This window comes from Pseudonaja textilis, chromosome 3, assembly GCF_049901715.1.
Source record: "Pseudonaja textilis isolate UNSWEBS1 chromosome 3, rPseTex1.2, whole genome shotgun sequence".
In the NCBI taxonomy this organism is placed as follows: domain Eukaryota; kingdom Metazoa; phylum Chordata; class Lepidosauria; order Squamata; family Elapidae; genus Pseudonaja; species Pseudonaja textilis.
Window position 1 is genome coordinate 53,289,049 of NC_141992.1, and position 21,705 is coordinate 53,310,753.

The window sequence follows — 21,705 nt, forward strand, 5'->3', positions numbered from 1 at the left end:
AAACCCTCCATCAAGGAGCAAAATGACTATAGACTGGTTGCTCTGACATCTCTACTTATGAAGCTCTTTGAGAAGTTAATGCTGGCTCACATGAAAATCATCATGGATCCACTGTTAGATCCCTTGCAGTTTGCCTACTGAGCAAATAAATCAAGAGTTGATGCTGTCAGTATGGCTCTACACTACATCTTGCAACATCTTGAATCCCAGGGACCTATGCACAGGTCCTTTGTGTAGACTTCAGCTTGGGCTTCAATACCATCATTCCAGAAATTCTTTATTCTAAACTTATGCTGCTAACTCTATCTGTTCATACTTGTAGGTGGATTATTAGCTTTTTGACAGATAGGAAGCTACAGATGAAGCTAGGGAAAATCTCATTGAGCACCTGGTCAACTAGCACATTACAGCAATGGCCCCCAACCTTTTGGGCATTGGGGACCAGTTCCATAGAGAAAGGTTTTTCTGTGTGGTTTTGCATATTGCCTGGATCCCATGGATGGGGCTTCGCTTGTTTGCACGGCCAGATTGCTGGCATGCCGTGGCCCAATGCCAGTCCACAGACCGGGGTTTGGGGACCCCTGCATTAGAAGGCTGTTTGCTTTCTCCATTGCTCTACTCTCTCTATACCAATGACTGCATCTCTAAGGATCCCTCTGTTAAAGTACTGAAGTTTGTAGGTGATACAACAGTCGTTGGTCTCATTTGAGATGGCGACCTCATATAGATGGGAGGTTGAACAACTGGCCCTATGGTGCATCGGGAACAATCTGGAGCTAAATAGGCTTAAAACTGTGAAGATGAGAGTGAATTTTAGGAGGAACTCTCCTACTCTACCACTTATTATTATGTTCAACAGCACAGTATTAGCAATACAGACCTTCAAATTCTTAGGTTCTCTAACTATAATATGCTACTACAGCTGTAGTATTATTATCCTTCTGATTTTCTCTACTACTTCCTCTTATTGGTATCGTTATTATGATTATTCTGTTGCTTTTCATGTATAGTAAGAGCTTCTACAACAGAGACAAATTCCTTGTGTGTCTAATCACACTTGGCCAAATGAAGTATTCATGCATTCATTTTTCTAATTTTACTGTCCACATATATTACAGTCCTGAGTTTTTGTTTCTTTTTAAAAAAATGTATTTTCCCCCAATTACCTGCAACACCTCTTGGAATCTAAGCTAGAAGTGTCTTCTAGGCTATCCAATCTGAACTTCAGATCAGCATGGGAAATCCATAGTTAAGAGTACACACACCACTCTCAATGCACAGATGTTCAGCTTCTGGTTGAAGACCTCTAGGGGAAAAGCCCTTTCTGATAAAAAAAAGTTCAATTGCCAGATATGCCTAAAGCAACGGTGTCCATTACAGAAGAGATTTAATCCTGATCTCTGAGCAGTGACATCTACAGCGTCTTTCTACTTTTGTCAAATGTTTGTCGAAAACAGTACTTTGCAAACTCCTCCTACTTTGTGGCATCATAACTCATGTAGATAATGGATGAGGCTTGTATCACAAGAGTAAAATGTTGTTTATGTCACCCTAATCTCCCACTCTGAAGTCACGGGTCTCTCTGGGGGAGAAGTGCATCTGCCCAATGCATGTCAGATATGGCCCGAAAACTAATTCCAATTCCCCTAAAGTTTTCTCCTTTCCATGCTAGCCATCCCAGCATTAGACTTTACATCTGTTTTCCCTTGCACTTCCCTTCTGCACTAATCTCTTTATGCCTTTCCAGCATTACCTTCCTTTTCTTCCTCTGCTTTTCTAACCCTTTCTAGCCTCCCCAAACTGTCTTGCTCCAATCCCTGCCTACTTCTCCCTACGAACTTTCCGCTTGCCACCATCACTTTTGCAGCACTTTTAATTTGCCTTTGAACCTTTAACTTATTCAAAACATAAAAATCCAAAAAAGTACAGCATCTCAGCGTCCAGGCATCCTTTTCCCTCCTTGTGCTAATTAGATTTTTCCAAGGCACTGAAGATCTGGCTGCTTCCCCAGCAGGTATGTCAGGTGAGCAAATGAGTTCTGTTGTTTATGTAATGTGATATTTTCAAAGAGTGGAGAGTTTTGTTTATCCTTAGGGACCAGATATTACATATGATAGAGCAGTGGTGGCTAACTTTTTTGGGCTCCTGTGCCCAAAATTGCCCCCTATGCATGCATGCATCATACCCACCCACCCCCGCCACCCCCTTATCTGCACTGTACCTCACAGTTGGTTTTCGGCCAGTCTGAGGCCTTTTTCGGCCTCCCAAAGGCTTGAGGCTTCTGGTATTTTTGGAAAAACAGGAAGTGATGAAACGGGGCTAGTTTTCGGCCTGCAAAGCCTGCAGAAGCCTTCCTCAAACCTTTGGGAGGCTGAAAAAGGCCTCAAACCGGCCAAAAATCAGCTGTGAGGCACGCACATGCCCAGTGAGGTAAGTTTGCCGGCAGCTCGCGTGCCGGCACAAATGGCTCTGCATGCCACCTATGGCACACGTGCCATAGTTTCGCCATCACGGTGATAGGGTTTCTGTTTTAATCTGTATTAAGCCACCCAGAGCCAAGTATGAAATGAGAGTCTATATAAATAATACAAATACATTAAATAATAAATAAATAAATAATTCCCTTTGCCCCCTTTTTTGGCTTGCCTTTTCTCTTCTTGCAGTCTGAATTTAGATTGCCAGCACTGATTGTTATAGCACCATCTGTCAGTGAATAAAGAAACTGCAGCTGTTTTTCTTGTTGCCAGCACTATACTGCACATGATTAGATGTGGATACACAGAGAGAGAAAGATTGAGGGAACAAAAACTACAAAAATAATGCAAAGCTTCAAACTGGTCATTCATTTTGATGATGCATAAAGTAAAGCACCCCCCAAGCTGCTTTGCAAAACTATAATCCCCTCCTCTTAGAAAGATAGCTACTGCGCTGTTTCACGTTGCACTATTTCCGAGCATTTCTTGTCTAGGTGAAATACAGTTTAAATATATAAACACACACCTTGTAAACAAGTAAAATATATTAAAGTGATGTTAACCATAAAATGTCCCTGTCATCTCCAAGCAAGTTCGGAAAATACCTTTGCCTGAAACGTAGGAAAATAGCTGCCCATCAGAGGCATACTATTTATACACTGTTCCATCTTTTGCTAAACTGGCCACTTTTACACTAGAAAAAAACATCCATGCAAATCTGATCTGATCTGGATCACAATTACATGCTCAATTATTGTTTAAACTCTTGGTTATCAATCAATGCAGACTTCTTCTACCGCTTATTTTGCATGTTGTCTAGAACTAGCCTAGAATCTGAGAAACATAATATCCGAAGAACGGTTGCAAGAAGTGGGTACGGCTACTCTAGTGAAAAGAAGGATAGGGTTGACATGATAGCAGTGTTCCAATATTTGAAGGGCTGCTACAAAGAAGAGGAGGTGGGGGTGTCAACCTATTTTCCAAAGTATCAGAAGGCAAGACAAGAATCAATGGATGGAAATTAATAATCAAGAAGAGAAGCAACCTAGGACTAAAGAGAAATTTCCCAACAGTGAGAACAATTAACCAGTGGAACAGCTTGCCTTCAGAATTGAGGGTGTCCCATCACTGGAGGCTTTTGAGACTGGACAGGCACTTGTCAGAAATGGTGTAGGGTCTCTTTTGTGAGCAGGGCTTGGACTAGAAGACCTCCAAGGTAGCTTTCTACTCAGCTATTCTGTTTCTGTTTAAACATAGCAGAACATTATATGTTTCTGTCTCCAGTATCCTGGAATTGCTTTAATCTAGAAGAGCCAACAATACGTCTAAGAGAAAGATAGCTGGCCTTTAATAAATCTTCAAGGCTTTCGTCATTGTATTGTTACTGGTGTTATTATGTACATTTATGCTACAGTATAATGGATATATATGAAAAATCAAGGACCTGACCTACTCAGAACCAGAAGCAGAGGTAGAATGGCTCGTTCTGGCTGATTTCATCTTATGCAGCAGGTGAGAAAGGATCAGAATGAAGATTAAGACTCGATCAGGGATGGTTCTCTAAAAAGAGAGGGCTCCCAAGTGAACTGAATAAAGCATCAGCACTGAAGAAAAAAATACCAAGAAGCTAAAGAAATTTTTAAAAAGGAGGGAAACTGTAATGCTTCAAAACAATCACATAAACTGAAATACTATTTGTGATAGGTTTTCCACCTCAACTGACCTGAAATCTAAGCTGGGTAGCTAAATTTTGAACGAGGGCATATATAGATTGCATTTGTTGGTGTGTACATGGATATATGAATGAATTATTTAATTATTTAAGGTCAGGGAGTGAACGATTAAAGTTATAAATCTACATCCCAAATATATGAATAAATTAAACAGCATTGGAGAGATTATACAATAGCTCTTTAAAAGCTTCTATATTATTCTACAATTATAATTGTGAAGTGTATAAAAATTGAAACAGGGTTAACAGGGTTAACTATAGAGATAGGAGTTTTATACTATGAATTTTTATTTGGAAATAAATACAATGGGCTAACATAGATGAATTTCCTCTCTATCTGCAATTTGAACAATCAAATATCTTTTGCAGCTCAGGGTCTCTTCCAGCCATATACTTCTTGTTAATATTTATTACTACTGAAATCAACAGGTTTGAAGAACTGAAAAAAGTTCCTTGTTTTTTACCCTATATAGGTGATACTCCAAATGTTACCTACCACCTAATCAACAAAAAATCTGAGTCAATGTACTGATTTCTTTTTAAAATTACGTATGAAGACTATACTTTAAGATACTTATTAGCCCTGTCATTTTGTAAAAAGTCACAGAAACTCATCCAAGAATAACATGATTCAATTTGGCCCAGCTCAAGACCAATAATAGCAAAAAGACAGCTTTTCTCCTTTGTCGATCCATAAACATAATGCACATTGCTGCACTTAGCAATCTGCCAAAGACCCTCAACAAACTTAAGAAGAGTATTTGCATTCAGCTGGCAGTCTGAAAGTTTTATATTACCCAGAATATGCACATATTCAACAAATAAATTAAAGGGATATAGCCCTTGCATCTCATCACCTTGAACATCTCATCAACATTGTTAACAATTCTTGTGTAGAGCTCCCAGTGCAATGCACATTTCTTTGTATGTGTTTGAGCTAGGAAAGAAAGCATAGCAGGGAATACAATGCACACATTATTGAACTCCTGAATTCTAACAATGCAAAAGCATCAAATCAATCAATTATGCAGCCAATGGATAGCAATCTCCTTCTATTTTTACATTTGCAATGAGCCATCTACAATCATACCTGGATACAAATGCAGCAATCTGTTGAATTCAGGCAGGGCAATAATTGGTTCCAATGTCATCACTGCCTTTGAACATGTGCTTAAATAATGTTAGCTGCTTCTTCACCATCACCATCCCTTCATGTTGTCATGATCTATAGTCCTGGCAAAAGAACATTTCCTTGCTATTTTAGTAGGTACGTGGATGGAAAAATTGAAAAACTAAGCCAATTGCAGCTTCTTGATTTTTTAAAAAGCCCATTACAGGACTTAAGATTCTCAGAAGACTTGAAACAACAGCGCTTAAAATAGCCCTATTTCATCTTAAGCTTGGAACAAAACTAGTATTTTTTCTTCTAAGCTGAAAACGCTCAAAAGTCCTATTTTATCCTCAGCTCAAACCACTTGGACCAAGTTCCTGGTCCAAGGATTTGATCCAGCAATATTTGTAGGAATCTCCTTTCCAAGCACTTTTTATTCCCTTCTCAAAAAAAATCACTTTCTCTGTAGAATTCCCCTTGCTGCATTTCAAAACAAGGTGATAAAAGTTGCTATCTTTGCATGGGAATAAGGCTGCAGCTGTTGGAGGCTGCTGTGAGGGAGGGGAGGGCCAGGGTGAGAGAGGGAAGGGAAGGGAAGGGAAGGGAAGGGAAGGGAAGGGAAGGGAAGGAAAGGAAAGGAAAGGAAAGGAAAGGAAAGGAAAGGAAAGGAAAGGAAAGGAAAGGAAAGGAAAGGAAAGGAAAGGAAAGGAAAATTCTATTCTCTCACAACCAAGACAAAAATGTCCATGAGGCACAGACCCACTAGGTTTGGCTAAACGGGAGTAAACAATCCAGCAGTAGGTCAACTGAAGACCTGAAGGTTGTTGCCAATGTCTTTGATGCTTCTCATCCACACAAATTATGATGATGCAAAACAGTAATTTCTAGCCAGATTTCTTGGACCTGGCTTCAGTTTGCCTCAGCAGCAAGCTGGCATCTGTTGTGAAGGCATAATTGTTCCTCCATAAATGGTTAGCTGGCCTTGACACTGGGGTAAGGCAAGGATGTCGTTGGGGCTACTCTTTCTCACATTGTTAGGATACAATAAATCAGAAAGAGGAGGAACCATATTGTATATGCAACCTGTATTTCCCAGAAAAAAAATTAAATTCTTTTTTTAATACAGTTGCGGTAGAAAGATACAATCCTGAAGCACAATGAAGTGAATTCTTTAATGCCTTAATATGTTGCAAACTCATCCAATTGTAATTTGTAAGTCATATTACAAATCACTGTTAGTAAAATAAATAAATCACAATTTAATATGACATGGTTACCCAGCTACAGTCAGGAAAAGAGTAAAGACAAACAAACAAACAAAATTGGTTCGTTAAAAAAAGAATGAGTTGCACAGCCTATTCTATTTTCTGCAACTTTCCAAGCAATTCAATCTTTAGATCCTGCTGATCAAAATAGGAAAGAAAGAACAGATGAGAAATATAGACAGTCTGAACCACACTGGCATCCTTCACTCAAAAATTTCCCACCATCTGTTACAAGTCAAGGTACATTTACTAAGCCATGGCCCCATTCATAAAAAAGAAAGATGAAATGAAGGCTGGAGGGAATTTTCATGCTTGAATGTTTGGTGAGGGAAAAATATGTACAATGATCTTTAGTCTTGTACTGAATAAATTTTAACATATGCCTCTAATAAACTAAAGATTTATATTCACTTCCTTGTACCACCATAATGAAACAAAAGGAATTAGCAAAGAAATGGTTTGGAAGGATTGGTGTTCATACAGTTCTGAGTGTACTTTTACTAACTGAACAGCCTTGTCAGCCGGAGTTCAGCCTTAAAAGTATATATTTTGCTCCATTTCCAACACTGGAATTGTGTGGGCAATAGAGTTAAATAAATAAATGCAATACAAAACAATGAGATATAGAAATCTGGCATCAAAATGGCTAATTAACAATGAGCAAGATTAACTCAAAAGAGTAAGCAGCTGTGATGTTCCTCTTTGTTCTTCCTACACCCATATCGCATATCTTTATTGTACATTTACAAATGAATATATAGTAGTATAGGATGCAAAACAGTGTAGAGTAGTCTGCACTGTTCCAAAGCACATTAACTATTCATACCATTTTCTCCTCCTTCTCTAATGACCTACTGATGCTAACATGCCTAAATACAATGGGAACAGGTGGCATACTCATGTGATCTCAAGGAACCCCATGAGTTCCTCGTTATTTGATCTGATGTCTCAGGTCATTTTTTCCGATCTGATGCTCTAAGAATGTTCTAGGGCTAAAAATTTCCATACACTTTTGTCTGTTAAGTTTCTGGATAGAGCTTGGATGATGGAGAACGTTCAAAGAAGGCTGATAGCCTAATCCAGGGGTGTCAAACTTGCAGCGTCACGTATCAGGATTTTTTCCCCTTTGCTAAACTGGGCATGGGCGTGGCCAGCACGTAACACATCTGGGCCACAGGCACAAGTTTGATAAATAATAATCAGACAAATAGTACAGATGTAATACTTTATCTCTCAAAATATCTGCATAGAAAGAATAATGAAGACTATATTAAAAGAAAGCAGAGCCAAGAGCTCTAAACAGAAGCTAATATTTGTCCCTGAAGTGGGGAGGTTTGTTTTAAAAAAAAGAAATAATTCACTTTCAAATTTTATTAAAATTGGGAATTGTCTACCCACGCTGAGGTGAAAGACAACTGGTGCAAACCTCTGCCATCTGCTATCAGCCCCAATATTTAGAGAGTGATCATTTGTAGCAGTCCGTCAGGGAAGCATCTCAATAATGAAATATAGGTAGTCCTCGACATCTGACCACAATTGAGCCCAAAATTTCCATTGTTCAGTGAAACATTTGTTAAGTGAGTTTTGCCCCATTTTACAACTTTTCTCGCAACAGTTGTTAAGTGAATCACTGCAGTTGATAGGTTAGTAACCTGGTTGTTAAGTGAATCTGGCTTCCCCATTGACTTTACTTGTCAAGAAGTCGCAAAAGGTGGTCATGTGACTCTGGAACACTTCAACTGTCATAAATATGCACCAGTTGCCAAGCATCTGAATTTTGATCACATGATCATGGGGATGTGGCAAGGGTCTAACTATGAAAAATTTCAATACCGTTGTAACTTTGAATGGTCACTAAACAAACTGTTTTGAGTCAAGGACTACCTGTACATTTCATTCCCATATATTATTTTTCTATCAATCTGGAGTTCACATCATGAACAGAAACAGGAAGGAAACAGGAATGTCTTGCTTGGTCCCACTCCCTCAGAATAGAGACAGCTAATGTTAATAATATCTAGCATAGAAAAGAAACAGAAAAGGAACTTAATGGACAAGAAAAAAGCTGTTGCAGAACACAGAAAATAGTAAACTTTCTTAGCTTTCTGTACAGCAAATAAAATAAAGCTTATAGTTGTTTGAGTCCAATTCAACACATAAGACATAAGTGCAAATTCTCAAGCCCATAACTATCCTACTTTTAACAATTAACTTTTGGATACTCGTCATCAAATAAATAATTTGTCTATATCTTCCTTTATTTTAGAGATTATCTGATTTCTGGATTCATTCCTAACTGTCTAACTTGACAAGGATACCTGAAACATTGATAAGATAATAATCTCAATTCATAGAAAGAGTACTATAAGTACTATAAGTTTTGTCATGATCGTTTTTGAGATATATTTTAGCTTATATCACAAGGATGATCCTACACATATACAACAAAATCATTAAGGATGATCATAAATACACTGTGTCAACTCATAAAATTGTGTATACACGTTTAATAGTTGACAACAGAAAGAAGGGCGGGGGGGGGGAGTTCCAAAGAGCAGGTGGCAGTATGGAATCAAAAGTACATTCCATTCATATTTTCTTCAAACACTGATTAGATGACTGAAGCTTCTGGCAAAATTCTAATTGGAGAGCATGATTGATGACTCTTGGCTATGGATGTTTTTCGTTGGATGATACACCTGTTGGTGGTGGGGGGAAAGCAGGATCAAGGGTGACAGTGAATTACATATCTCAGAGTTGGCTATGCCCAGGTAAATGTCAGACGTAGAATGTTACCTTCAAATAAATCTTTTTTAGTTTTGGGAGTGATCAAGGCTCATGATTTAATTGGAGTAACTGCCAAAATCCTAACAGATAGACAACTCTGAGATACGCAATTCACTGTCATCTTTGATCCTGCTGGTATCCTGACACACTGTTGTTTTTGTGGCAATAAGATTGTTAATTTTCTGTGGACAATTAACATGGCACCTATTATTATTAGTCATGTCATTATAATTTTAAGCAAGACTCTACAATGAGAATTCGGTTGAACTACTTTTTATAATCATGAAAACTTCAGCTAATGTAAAATTTGACTAAAGCACAAATAACATTAGACAGCATATTGTACTAGATTCCTTGTTGAAAAATGTTATTGATGTCTAAACAACACACGCATTCACAGGGAGCAGGAGAAGCTAATGGCAAAATGTGCATACTTTGTTGTATTTGTATTATGATATTGCATGCCAACACACAAAGGACAGAACTTGCATTGTGATATTGCAATGCATATTTCAACCTTGTGACAAAGTTTGCAGTTGCTGCATTTATCAATGTCAGGTACCATTCAAATTGCAAGACCTGGTCATTTTAAAAAGCCTAAGAAATTTGGGACTAAGATATACTAAAGGCCCATCTATTTCCTGTCTTCTACTGTCATTTCTAAGAATTTTAATAGTCAGATAACATGAAATGCCTGCTCATATTCTCCATGTCCATGAAATCTCATCAATCTAGACACCATGGACACTTCTAGCACAGCGCCTTGTCCTTTTAATATAAAACACATTGGCAGGCATTCTGTCTCACTATTCCTTTTAGAGGCTTTTATGTACAAGAAAAAACATAAGTTATGAGGAAAAATACAAAGGTTACAAATGGGAGACAATTAATCTGAAACCTATAAAAAGTTGTGAAGAAGGCATTTAATTATACAATAATAAAAGCTTTCCCCAAAAGCACTTTGTAATGAGGATCTTCCAAAAGCATGAGCTAATGAAAACCTGGGGTTTCATGGGTATCTTAACTATGATCATATGAAAGTTTATATTTGTTTGTAAAATATTTTGCTGTCAACTTAGTGTATTTAAGATATAAATTAAATAAACTAAATACATGAAGCAATGACTGTTATATGGCAGTCACTGCTTCATATATATGACAGTACTTACTGTTTAACATATAGCTATTATAGAACATGGCAGTAAGAAAAATACATACAGTACTAAATGCAAATACAATATCTATTTCTTTTTCCTACTAATCCATATTACATATAGAAATTATCCCATAAGCAAAGCATAGTTAAAAACAGATGAATCCTCATGCTAGTAAGTTTTACCTTTACTATTGTATAACAGCACTGCATTACTATTTATGTATGTATGTATACATACAAATATATATGTATATATATATGTGTGTGTGTGTGTGTGTGCATATATGGAAGCCAGTACATATACATACACATACACAGTAATATACACATAAAATATTATGAAACATGAAATATTAGATCTTTCCATTTCCACATTACTCTGCAAACTGTTTTTAAAGAATGAAAATTCATATATATGTCATATACCTTTTCCACAACAAATTCATCATATACACCACTCCTTCAATGTATTTACACTTTCCTAATATATGCCCTTTTGTGTGCTAATGTCTGTAATATATGCACCGATCATGCAATTTTGAACTAAGAACTAACCATAAAATTTAGTACAGAATCTGCATGTTTGTTCAGAAAGTTCAAATACTATTGGTATGGTTGATATTGACCATTCTTTATTAGAGGAATCAAATGGCTACTATATCACAACAAACTTAGGGTAACATTGCCTCAATCTTATGTTCAACCATCATAGCCAAGAACACAGCAATAGTTAAAGAAAAAGATGCAAATATACCAGCATTAAAAGACATACTTATAGCATTGGATACACAGCTCATTACCCAGGTTGTTACAACACAGGAGGCTGACAGACACACAGCCAATACCTCAGCCACACATGTTCTTACGAAAAAGCCAGTCAATCTGCAAACATCAACTCCATCAACCAATCAAGAAATGACAACACAGCCAACCTCCCACCAGTATATATAGGGAGACGGCAGCTCCAATCACACTTTGCTTGCACAAGTACAAAGCCGAAAACACCAGCCTGAAGATGGCGAGTGGGACCTCGTCAAAATGTTGCCAAGATACTCTCAATCTTACATAGGAAAAGACCCGAATACGCCAAGACCTGCATACCTGTACCTGTGAAAATCTACGAACACACACACACACACACACACATATATGTCCATATATTATCATAAGTCTATGTTAGGCAACATTATACCTATTATACTAGTTTAGAACAATGTTTCTCAAACTTAATAACCTTAAGATGTATGATCTTCAACTCCCGGAATTCCCCATCCAGCCTTCTGTGTGGGGAGTTCTGGGAATTGAACTCCAGACATCTTAAGGTTGCTAAAGTTAGAAACACTTCTCTGGAAACATGAACACTGGGAATGTGAAGCCAGCAACTCTACAGAGGCACACAGTTGATCCCCCATTAATAATTTGCACCTCTCATTGTTAACATTACTGGTGGTCTGCATAATATTACGCCTCTATGAATGTTGAATGGCTGCCTGGTAGCCTGTGGAGATAAGAAAAACAGAGGATGGTGATGAACAAGAGGGAACAGAAGCAAATGGCAACTCCAGAGAATGACGTATGAATGACCAAAGTGAGAAAAAAGATTCACTTTCATTCAATCCTCCTTACGTTTAGAGGTCCCCCTGCTGAGGTTGACGGTGTAGTCGTTACAATGATACTCACACATCTGCTGTAAGGAAGGAAGCTGTTGTCTGCAGTTTCAATTTGTTCTGCTCCATTTACTTTGGCTCTCATCTGATAAAAAGGAATACATAATGAACATTTGGTCAGCAGTCACAACAGGGAAAAATCAAATGGCTATTTTTTACAAAGAAAAGAGGTGATGCTCTCCATTACTTTCTCTAGCAGATCCTAGGAGTTTGTCTAGATATAGTACTCCTCTCTGTGGTTCATTGGTCTCCAGAGTCCCTGCACCATGAATGGAGTGAAGCAGAGGGATGGGGGGTTACAGTGGTAGTATGTAAATACTGTATGGTAAGGATAAGAGGAAACAAGGGCATCTGTTGCTCCATACAGCCATGGCTTTTCTTGGGGGAGACTGATTAGAAGAAAGATGGAAGAGGTGCAGGAGTCACATTGTGAAGCACATTTTACAAGTTTCTGATGAAGTCCCATATCTTGCTTACCTTATAAAATATTTTGTTGTTGCAGTTCCAATTGCAAAGGTAGAGTTAAAACGTGAGGCTGGGAAACTCTGCAAGAGCTCTGAGAAAAAAAGTGTTGTTTGTCAGCCCTTAATTTCTTATGTTCCCTAATTGTTAGGTATTTCTTGTTTTTACAGTGTTCACTGCATGCTCTGAATGAAATATCTCCTTTTTATTTAATTACAATATTATTTCTATGATACTTTTTAGGCCTTAAAACTGGTCTACAAAGTGGCTTACAGTTTAAACAAAAACAAAACAAAAATATTTTGTCGTTGATTTCTAGACATGGCAACAAAGTGATGATGTTTCATGCCACAGTTTTGATACATGCAAGTTACATTTACTGGCTATATGCCAAATTATACACAATGTAGACAGATCTGAAACAGATTTTCTACTCTTTGTGAAATGCACTCATAAGAATGGACTACTAATTTCTTTAGAATGGCAATAGGCGAGGGAAAATATTTAATATATTTAAAAATGGAGGGAAAGTATTACATGAGGTAAACACAATCATTAGTACCCTTGGCAATATATGGATGACCTTCAGTTGTACTTTTTTAATTATATGCTATGATTGGCTTTGATGGTAGCATGAAAAAAAGACAATGATATGAGCTTTCCCATTTAATAAATACTGAGATTTTGCATTCTCTCTGCAGAAAATGCATTACACCATCCTTTGGACACTAAGAAACCTAAGGTCTGTTTTCCTCTATTTCTAAATGCTTCGTTTTCTCTCTTGAACAGTTGAAATGTCTCTGTCTTGATTTTCTTTTTTGTAATTGCCAATCTGACATTTAACTAATGCAAGAGGATTAAGTATGCCTATTCTTTTCTTTGGATTTATTACTGAATTGAACAGAATCATTTAGGGGACATTTAGGCCATGAAGTTCAACCACTGTCTCTGGTCAATTTTAATCCAAATTACGGCATCCCCAATAATCTAATCTCTGCCTGAATCAATTCAGAATAAAATAGTTCACCGCTTCGCTGAGTAATTGGTTTCACAATAACAGACTAAAGATAACCCTATCCTATTCTAATGAATCCAGATAATATTTGTTGGAATAGTTGGCAAAGCTTCCCATTAACATACCTTTTGTTCACTATTCATTATTTAACATTGAAATGTTATTATCTTGATAGCTTATACATATCTTTGACATATGTATTGAGAAACATTAATATTCATGACAAATACAAATTTAAAAATACAATAACATGAAATGAACCAAAAAGGAAACTGAACGTCTTGAACAACCTGACAATCTTTATGAAGATATTGCTACTAAAGAATAGAAGGAGGAGCCATTTTAGTGAGCTATTTTTAAATGACCTTCTTCTGTTTCATTTGTGGATAGAACCTTCAGTAAAAGCAGTTCTCTGTTCTTACATTTTATCTGAATTCAATCCATGTGTCCTAAATAATAATAAAAAAAACATAGCAGTCTCACTCCCAATATTTTAGAATAAAGGAAAGAAATCAAAATACAGTACATTTCTTGAGCTGATAGTTCCTATTCATTATAAGGAATTAGATTCAAAGAAAACTACTACATAGTTCTGCTAAATATTAGATCTTCTGCTGCCTGATGCACTGCTTTGGAAACAAAGAGAACTTCAAAGTAGATTGTGACGAATAAAACCTATCACAAAATGAGGCATGGAATGTTTCTGTTCAAGTTTCTAACCAGCAAGCAATGATCTTTTCCAGAATACATCATTCATCCCTCTCTTCTTCATCTTACTTTATCATCCCAATAGTCAGCTGAGGTTACCAATCATATTGTCCTCCTTAAAACTTATGGTGCTTGTCCCCATAATTTTTTCCTTAAGTATTTTTTTTAGTTCTCTTAATTGTGGGCTTTTTAAAATTTACTATCTCTTCCTTGCTGATGATGCTACTTTGGCTAAATAAGCAACAGGACACTCACTTGGACAAAGGAAACAGAATGCTGCAGGAAGGTGTTCAAGGGAAAATGTCAAAGCTCATATTAGGTGTCTATGCATATGGATGCAGCTAACGTAAAATAGATCCTACCTAAATAGATTTTTGTGTGTGTTAATAGTATACATTTAATAAATTTGATTGATGATGGTGATGGTAGTCATTCCTTACTGTATTTATCCTGTCAAACCTGATATATAAAAATGTGAAATTCACAGACACAAGCAAATTTACCTATTCCTCTGACCCTACTGATATTATCATCTGGTAGACATTACAAAGCACCATATAATGCCACAAATAGCTGAGGATACGGCCAAGTAATTTCTTGCAATGAACTGAACTTGATTTTTTAAAAAAGAAAGTAGATATAAATATTGCATGGGATCAACACAATTCCATTTTTCCTCCAAAAGCATGCAATTAAGTCTACAAAATGATATAAGAACTAATATTAAATATCATAAAGTATTATGGAAAGGAATATTAAGCAGCATCGGGGGCTAATATAGCAAATCAAAGTGCACTTCAGTAGAGATGTATAGCCAATTATATATTCTGAAATCAGATATACTAACTAGAAGCTATTTGTGCTTAAACCAGAACTATCTTTCAACACATTTTTCTCTGCTTCTAAAACTAAAGGTGAGAGACCTATATTTAAATAAATGAGTATAATAAAATCCTTAAAATTGATTAGGTTATTAAAAGTAAATAAAACTATATGTCATCTATAAAAGATACACAACAGGCTTTTGTTTTAATTCCATTATTTTTCCTCACTGATCACAAGATGATATCTTCACAAATTATCTTAGGGAGAGCAATTCTCCTTGGACTAGCAAACAGCTCACCTGTGTCTGTCTGATATTCCATAGCCGCAGATGTGTACTTGAGAGAAGATGGATATACGTTTCCCAGAGGACTTTTAAGTATTTTTAAACCAACACTTCATCATCATTATTTTCCAGGTCTGCATCCTTTTGTAATAAATGTTTTGGTCTTGATCTTCAATGCTGTACATGCTTTGAAAAGAGGGTTTTTGGTTTTTTTTGCATAATGCTAGGTCATATGCAATAAAGAATTATTATAAATCAACATTATATGATTTATTCTAATAAAAGCAGAGGGCAATGCCATCTTTTCAAACATTCTATGCAGTTGTACAGGTAACTCATTTAGAATTAATTCCAGATATCAAATTGCAAGAGATGTGGAAGATTGGCAGGGGAGAAATTCTTTTGCTTTGGTCAAACAGGTTTTAATTATAATGTGAAGTACAGTTATATTAACTTTTTTCTTCATGATGTGCAGTCATCTGAAATTTTGCCCATCTAAAAATGGTACATACAGAATAATGCTTAACTTCCACAACTAAATCTTTTAGGGATTAATGGCGTACATTTGTGTGCATGTATGTGTGCATGTATATGTGTGTGATTTATCAGAGCAGCAGCTTTTCTGTGGAAACACAGAAGTTGGAACCATCTGGAATGGTTACTATAGAAACAGCAGAAGACTGAGGGGAAGGACGGATGCTATGACAACCTTTGGGAGTTTCCCAGGAAACCAAAGTTGCTATGGAAACTGTACCACTCAGGTCCAAATTAGTAACTTCCGCTGCAAGGCGTGTTTCTCGCTTTAATCTTCTTGTGATAGATGCAACCGCTTACCTTACATGCATTGGACATTTATGGAAATACCTCTTTTGCTTTTTGTTTTTTGAAGCTGCAGTCAAAATAAAAGCCTGCTAGAAATTTACTAAAAGCTAAATAATTCATTGTATTCAGATCATCAGGATATGATCCAGTCAGTCAATTGTTCAGTCTCACTGTGTAGGAAGAAGTAATACTACAATACCCAAGTAGCACTTCAGATTCGAAATTGCAATTCTTTGGGAATTCAGGAATCAAAGAAATCCAAAACCACAACGGAGGCGTTTCCCTTATTGTATTAAAGTGATACGGTGTATGTTATGGGCAGATTCAGAATACACATGGCTCTAACCTTTTTTAAAAAAATCAAGATTGCAACCTCGTACATCAAATCTTCAATTGCGGCCATCCTATTATAATGTGAGATAGTTTGTGGTATTTTTATCACCTTCTTTTTCTCATTCACTGGAGCACAGTTACATTCATTATCCTTACACTCCGCTCCTTTTCATCCAACAAGTGTATACGTAAAAGAAAAAGAAATCAACAGCGTAGCTGCTCTTTATAAAATCTGATAAACCCATTTCTCCCTAAAATCCCAATGCCCTGAAACCTGTGCAGAATAAAAACCTGTTTCCAAAGGGAGCAGCAACAACACATTCCTTGTGTTAGCTTATCTACCTTCTTTCTTGATATCTCCTTGGTTCTTTGCTCTTCGAAAAAAATATTCTATCCTCAGAAGGGAGGACCAGAAAAGTTACATGGACTAAGCAAGAGCACAAAGACTGACAATGATGGATGTTCCTCACAAATACTGATTACGCAGACTTCCTGTTATTTTCTTTCAATCTCTGCGAAGGGGTGTCTTTTAAACATCCGTAAATATTTTTTTAATAGTCACACAGTTGGGATTGTTTGTGCCGGAGCAGTTGTTTGTTTTAAAAGCAGCCTGTTTGAATGCACTGTTGCTGATGCCTCCCTCTTCTATCACCATATACTCTGACTTGCTGAGAGTGGAATTACTACGTGCTTTCTTCAGCTCCTCAGTGGAGGAGAGGTGCTGGCAGCTTCCTACGTGCATGTACTGAGCTTGTTCTTCCCCTTCTGTTTCTCGGTGGTAGAAGTAGTTGAAGTTGGAGACAATGACTGGAACAGGCAAGGCAATAGTCAGCACACCAGCGATGGCACAGAGAGATCCTACTATTTTTCCTCCAATAGTGACAGGATGCATGTCCCCATAACCCACAGTGGTCATGGTTACCACAGCCCACCAAAAGGCATCAGGGATACTGCTGAAACTTGAAGTGGGGTCATCAGCTTCTGCAAAATAGACGGCACTAGAAAAGAGGATAACACCAATGAAGAGGAAAAAAATGAGCAAGCCCAGTTCCCTCATACTGGCCTTCAGAGTTTGCCCCAAAATCTGCAGCCCTTTGGAGTGCCGAGAGAGCTTGAAGATACGGAAGACTCTAACTAGCCGGATGACTCTGAGAATAGCCAGAGACATCGCTTGCTGACCATTCCCCTGCCTCTCAGCCAGTTCAGTGCCCAAGGTGATGAAGTAAGGTATAATGGCCACAATGTCAATTATGTTCATAATGTTCTTAGAGAAGGTGGGCTTGCTGGGACAAGCAAAGAAGCGGACAAGCAGCTCAAAGGAGAACCAGATAATGCACAGAGTTTCCACCACAAAAAAAGGATCAGTGAAGGATGATACCACAGATGTAGCTGGGGAAGAAGCATTGGTGAAAACATCACTCACAAAAGGACTACTCCCAGTCCCAAATGTTCCTGCAGCACTATCATAGTCACGGTCATCTCTGAACTCAGGTAAGGTTTCTAGACAAAATATTACAATGGAGATGAGGATGACTAAAACAGACACAATAGCAATGCCCCGAGCTGGTCCAGAACTCTCTGGGTACTCGAAAAGGAGCCACACCTGACGCTGAAACTCCTTCTCAGGCAGAGGTCTCTGCTCCTCACGGATGAAACCTTCATCTTCTCGAAATTTTTCCATGGCCTCTTCACCTAACTGATAGAAACGTATTTCTTCCGAGAAGATATCAATGGGCACATTAACGGGGCGGCGGATACGACCTCCAGATTGGTAATAGTAAAGGATGGCATCAAAGCTGGGCCGATTGCGGTCAAAAAAGTACTCGTTGCGAAGCGGGTCGAAGTAGCGCATCCTCTTGCGGGGATCGCCCAATAGTGTCTCTGGGAACTGGGCCAGTGTCTTGAGCTGGGTCTCAAAGCGCAGGCCTGAGATGTTGATCACGACCCTCTCACAACACTCATGCTCCTCTCCACCGGTACCCACTTGGTGATGACTTTGGGGGGGCAGGGTATGGGCAAGAGGGTGGTCATAGCGCTCCCCTCCCAGCAGGGCATGGGGATGTTGGGTTTCATCGATCGGAGGGTCCTCTCCACCTACTACAGTCATGCCACCCTCCAGCTCCCCGTCCTCCTCTTCTTCCTCCTCCTCCTCTTCCTCTTCCTCCTCCTCGTCCCCGCCGTCGCCCTCCTCTTCTTCCTGCCCTTCTTCAGGGGCGGAAAGCGCGCCTTCGGGGAAAAGCTGCTCGCTGTAGCCCAAGTTATGATGGCTGCTTCCCACGACGCCGCCGACGCTGCTGCTGCTGCTGCCGCCCCTCGAATGCCTGCAGGAAGACGGGGCGGCCGGCGAGCGCAGGAGGCTCAGGTGCTCGTCCATAAATGTGACAAGAGCGCGGAGGGGAGCCCGTTTCCCCGGCGGCTGATCAAGCGAGACCCCAGGCGGACGGCCAGAGGGACCCGCCCAGCTCCAAGGCCACCGCCCGGCTCAAAACATCCTCTGAGGCTGGATGCCGCCTCTCCCGCCTTTCCAGTCACTCCGTCGGCGCCGCCGCCGCCGCCATCGCCCACGCGGTTGCCCTCTTGTAAGGAGCGAGGAAAAAGAGAGGAGTGAGGGGAGCGCGCTGTTCTGGAACGAAGGAGGGGTCTCCTTCCCTGCGTCTCCCCTTCGTGAGAGCCCCGAGCAAAGCAGCCTTGCTGGGCTAGCAGCAACAGGGAAAGACGGCGCGGGCTCCCGCTTGGCTGCTATACAGGTCAAAGCAAGGGAGCAACACGTTACTGAGAGAGCAGGCGCAAGAGGGAAAAATGCAAGAGTCCATCCCGTGGGCGGCGACTGCGATTGTAATCCTTACTTTGCAGTAAGCCCGTCTCGCTGCCCAGAAAGGGTTGCCTCCAAATATAGGCGCGCAGGATCGCGCTGGAGGAAGATCGCCCTTCCCGCGCATCGGCTTCGTTGCTTCTCAAAAACCTTTCCTTCCATCTGGGGGGACGTTAGAAACAACGAGCGGTTCACACCTCCTCGGAGTTGTCTTCTACAAGAAGCTTAGCCCGAGTCCGCTTGCTACCCAGCAGCTGTAACACAGTAGGATCTGGTTGGAAACAAGGACGATGAGGCGTTTGTCCTTGGGGCAGCTTCTTTGCAAGGTTTGTCAGAGCTGGGTGGGCAGGCAATGACCCTCGCAAGGTCACACAGTCTCGAGGATGTGGGGAGGGGGAACCCGTCCTGCACTGCAGGCTGTCTCCCAGCACATTGCTCTTTCGTCCCCCACCTGTTACAAAAATATGCTTCCTCCAATCAGCATCTTGGTTTGTTGGGGCTACTGTCTCTGATCCATTATCTCTAAACGATACACGGATTCGTTCAAAAGGTTGAAAGTTGGTTGCTGTCTGGCTATGTTTGCACAACCCATTGAATCAGAATAGAACAGCCAAAGATATTCTAGCCTGATGTTATTGTAAGAACCAAGGCTGTGTGATTAATTTATGGTCCAAACACAGTGCCTGTGTTATGGTATTGTAGATAGCTAAAAATACATTGTTGTGATGGGAAGGCAGTCTATTCAGAATCCTATTTTACTCATGATTAACAAGTGCATCTTTTGTCTTAAAGGTAAAGACTTCCCGAGTTGGGGTCTATTTTTTTATAACCATGTAGCTGTCTTAAAATCCATTGCCTTGTTCCAGGGTACTTTTCTTAGTCACCAAAAAAAGTGTTAACCAGATCTAACCCTTATCCTTTCAGCTATCAGCCAAAGTGGGCTAGAAACTACTATTTAATGTGAGTTTTTTGCCTAAAGACTTTGTAATAAATGCCCTGGATTTCCTCACATTATCTCCACATTTGGGATAAAAATAAGCACCCACAGACCTCTCCCGTTTTTTAGATTAATCGCTATAATTGGTGAGAACCTGCTGATAAAAGAAAAATTATATACCTGGCAGAACTATTAATCTGAGAGCATGGAGAAAAATTATGATATCCATGACTACCAGATATGTTTTAGCTTAATAAGGAAAGGTAGATAAGAAGAAACAAGATAAATTATATAAAGTGTGGAGAAAGTGGATCAGGAAAGGTGGATCTCTCTCATAACACTGAAACATGAAGAATGGGAAAAGCAAGACAAATTCAAAACAATGTTAATTCAATTTTAATTTTACTTAAACAGAGAAAATCCCTATTGCAAGATAATAATGATTGCTGCTACTGTGACTATTTTTAAGAGGGGATCAGACACATTCACAGTGACTAAGATTAGAAATTACTAGTGGTCAGAATGAATGTAAATTACCTCCAATATTAGAATTGAAGGTCTCTTGATACAAGCAGGTAGGAAATATTGAGATTATGTTCAACTGGTAGATGTCCTTTAGAGTCAGGGTCGCCAACCTTTTGGACCTCAGGGACCACCAAACTCATAATTTTAGATCCCAGGGACCACTAACCGGTTCTGTGGGCATAGCCTGATTTGTGGGTGTGGCTTGGTGGTCATGTGACTGGCTGGGCATGGCTTGTATGTAAATATTATAAATATTTATATAAGTATTGAATTTTTTATTAAAAAAGAGCAACTTTTACCCAATATCAGGCAAAGCAGGCAGATTGAGTTGCTCACAGAATCACAGATTCATTCAGTGATCTATCTATCTGCCATCGGCTAGCTCAGTCTCTCAAATTTGCTTGCCATGAGTCTGCACTGAATTTGCTTGCAAGCAAACCTTCAGTCCTAAGGGAGGTTCGGCTGTGCTGAGCTGAAGATCTAAAGACTAGCTAGGAAGCAAGAAATCAACCATTTCCTGCTTCCTAGCTAATCTAAATCTCCCGGCACAGCAGAACAGATGATGGTCGGAAAAAGGAAAAATAGCAATTTAGCAGGCAAGTTTACCGGGTAAGGAGTGAGTGGGCATGTAGGGTTCCTGCGGGCGATGTGGGTAGCGCAGCCTTGTGTTTCTGCACAGCCTGGTTTAATTGCTTTGGGGGGTGCTCTGGGGGTGAGATTTCTCTGCAGCCCACCAAAATTTTCTCACGGCCCACTGGTTGGCAACCGCTGCTTTAGACCCCCATGGGAAC

The 21,705-nt window shown here is 39.2% G+C and overlaps 1 protein-coding gene across 2 annotated transcripts in view; it reads right to left on the reverse strand.

Annotated features, from left to right (window-relative positions):
* Window positions 1-20,706, reverse strand: part of LOC113440673 (potassium voltage-gated channel subfamily A member 3-like) — a 33,220-nt gene extending 12,514 nt beyond the window's left edge. Inside the window, exons 1-4 of one of the 2 annotated variants that reach the window (XM_087929732.1) lie at window positions 16,983-20,706; window positions 15,501-15,671; window positions 12,670-12,748; window positions 11,516-12,277 (exon numbers count right to left, since the gene is read on the reverse strand). In XM_087929732.1, coding sequence (XP_087785858.1) covers window positions 17,170-19,014 — 1,845 coding nt within the window. In that variant the 5' untranslated portion in view covers window positions 19,015-20,706 and the 3' untranslated portion in view covers window positions 11,516-12,277; window positions 12,670-12,748; window positions 15,501-15,671; window positions 16,983-17,169. Of the gene's footprint in view, window positions 1-11,515; window positions 12,278-12,669; window positions 12,749-15,500 lie in introns of those variants that run through there. The other variant, XM_087929733.1, reaches the window with a different exon arrangement.
* Window positions 20,707-21,705: the final 999 nt, after the last annotated feature.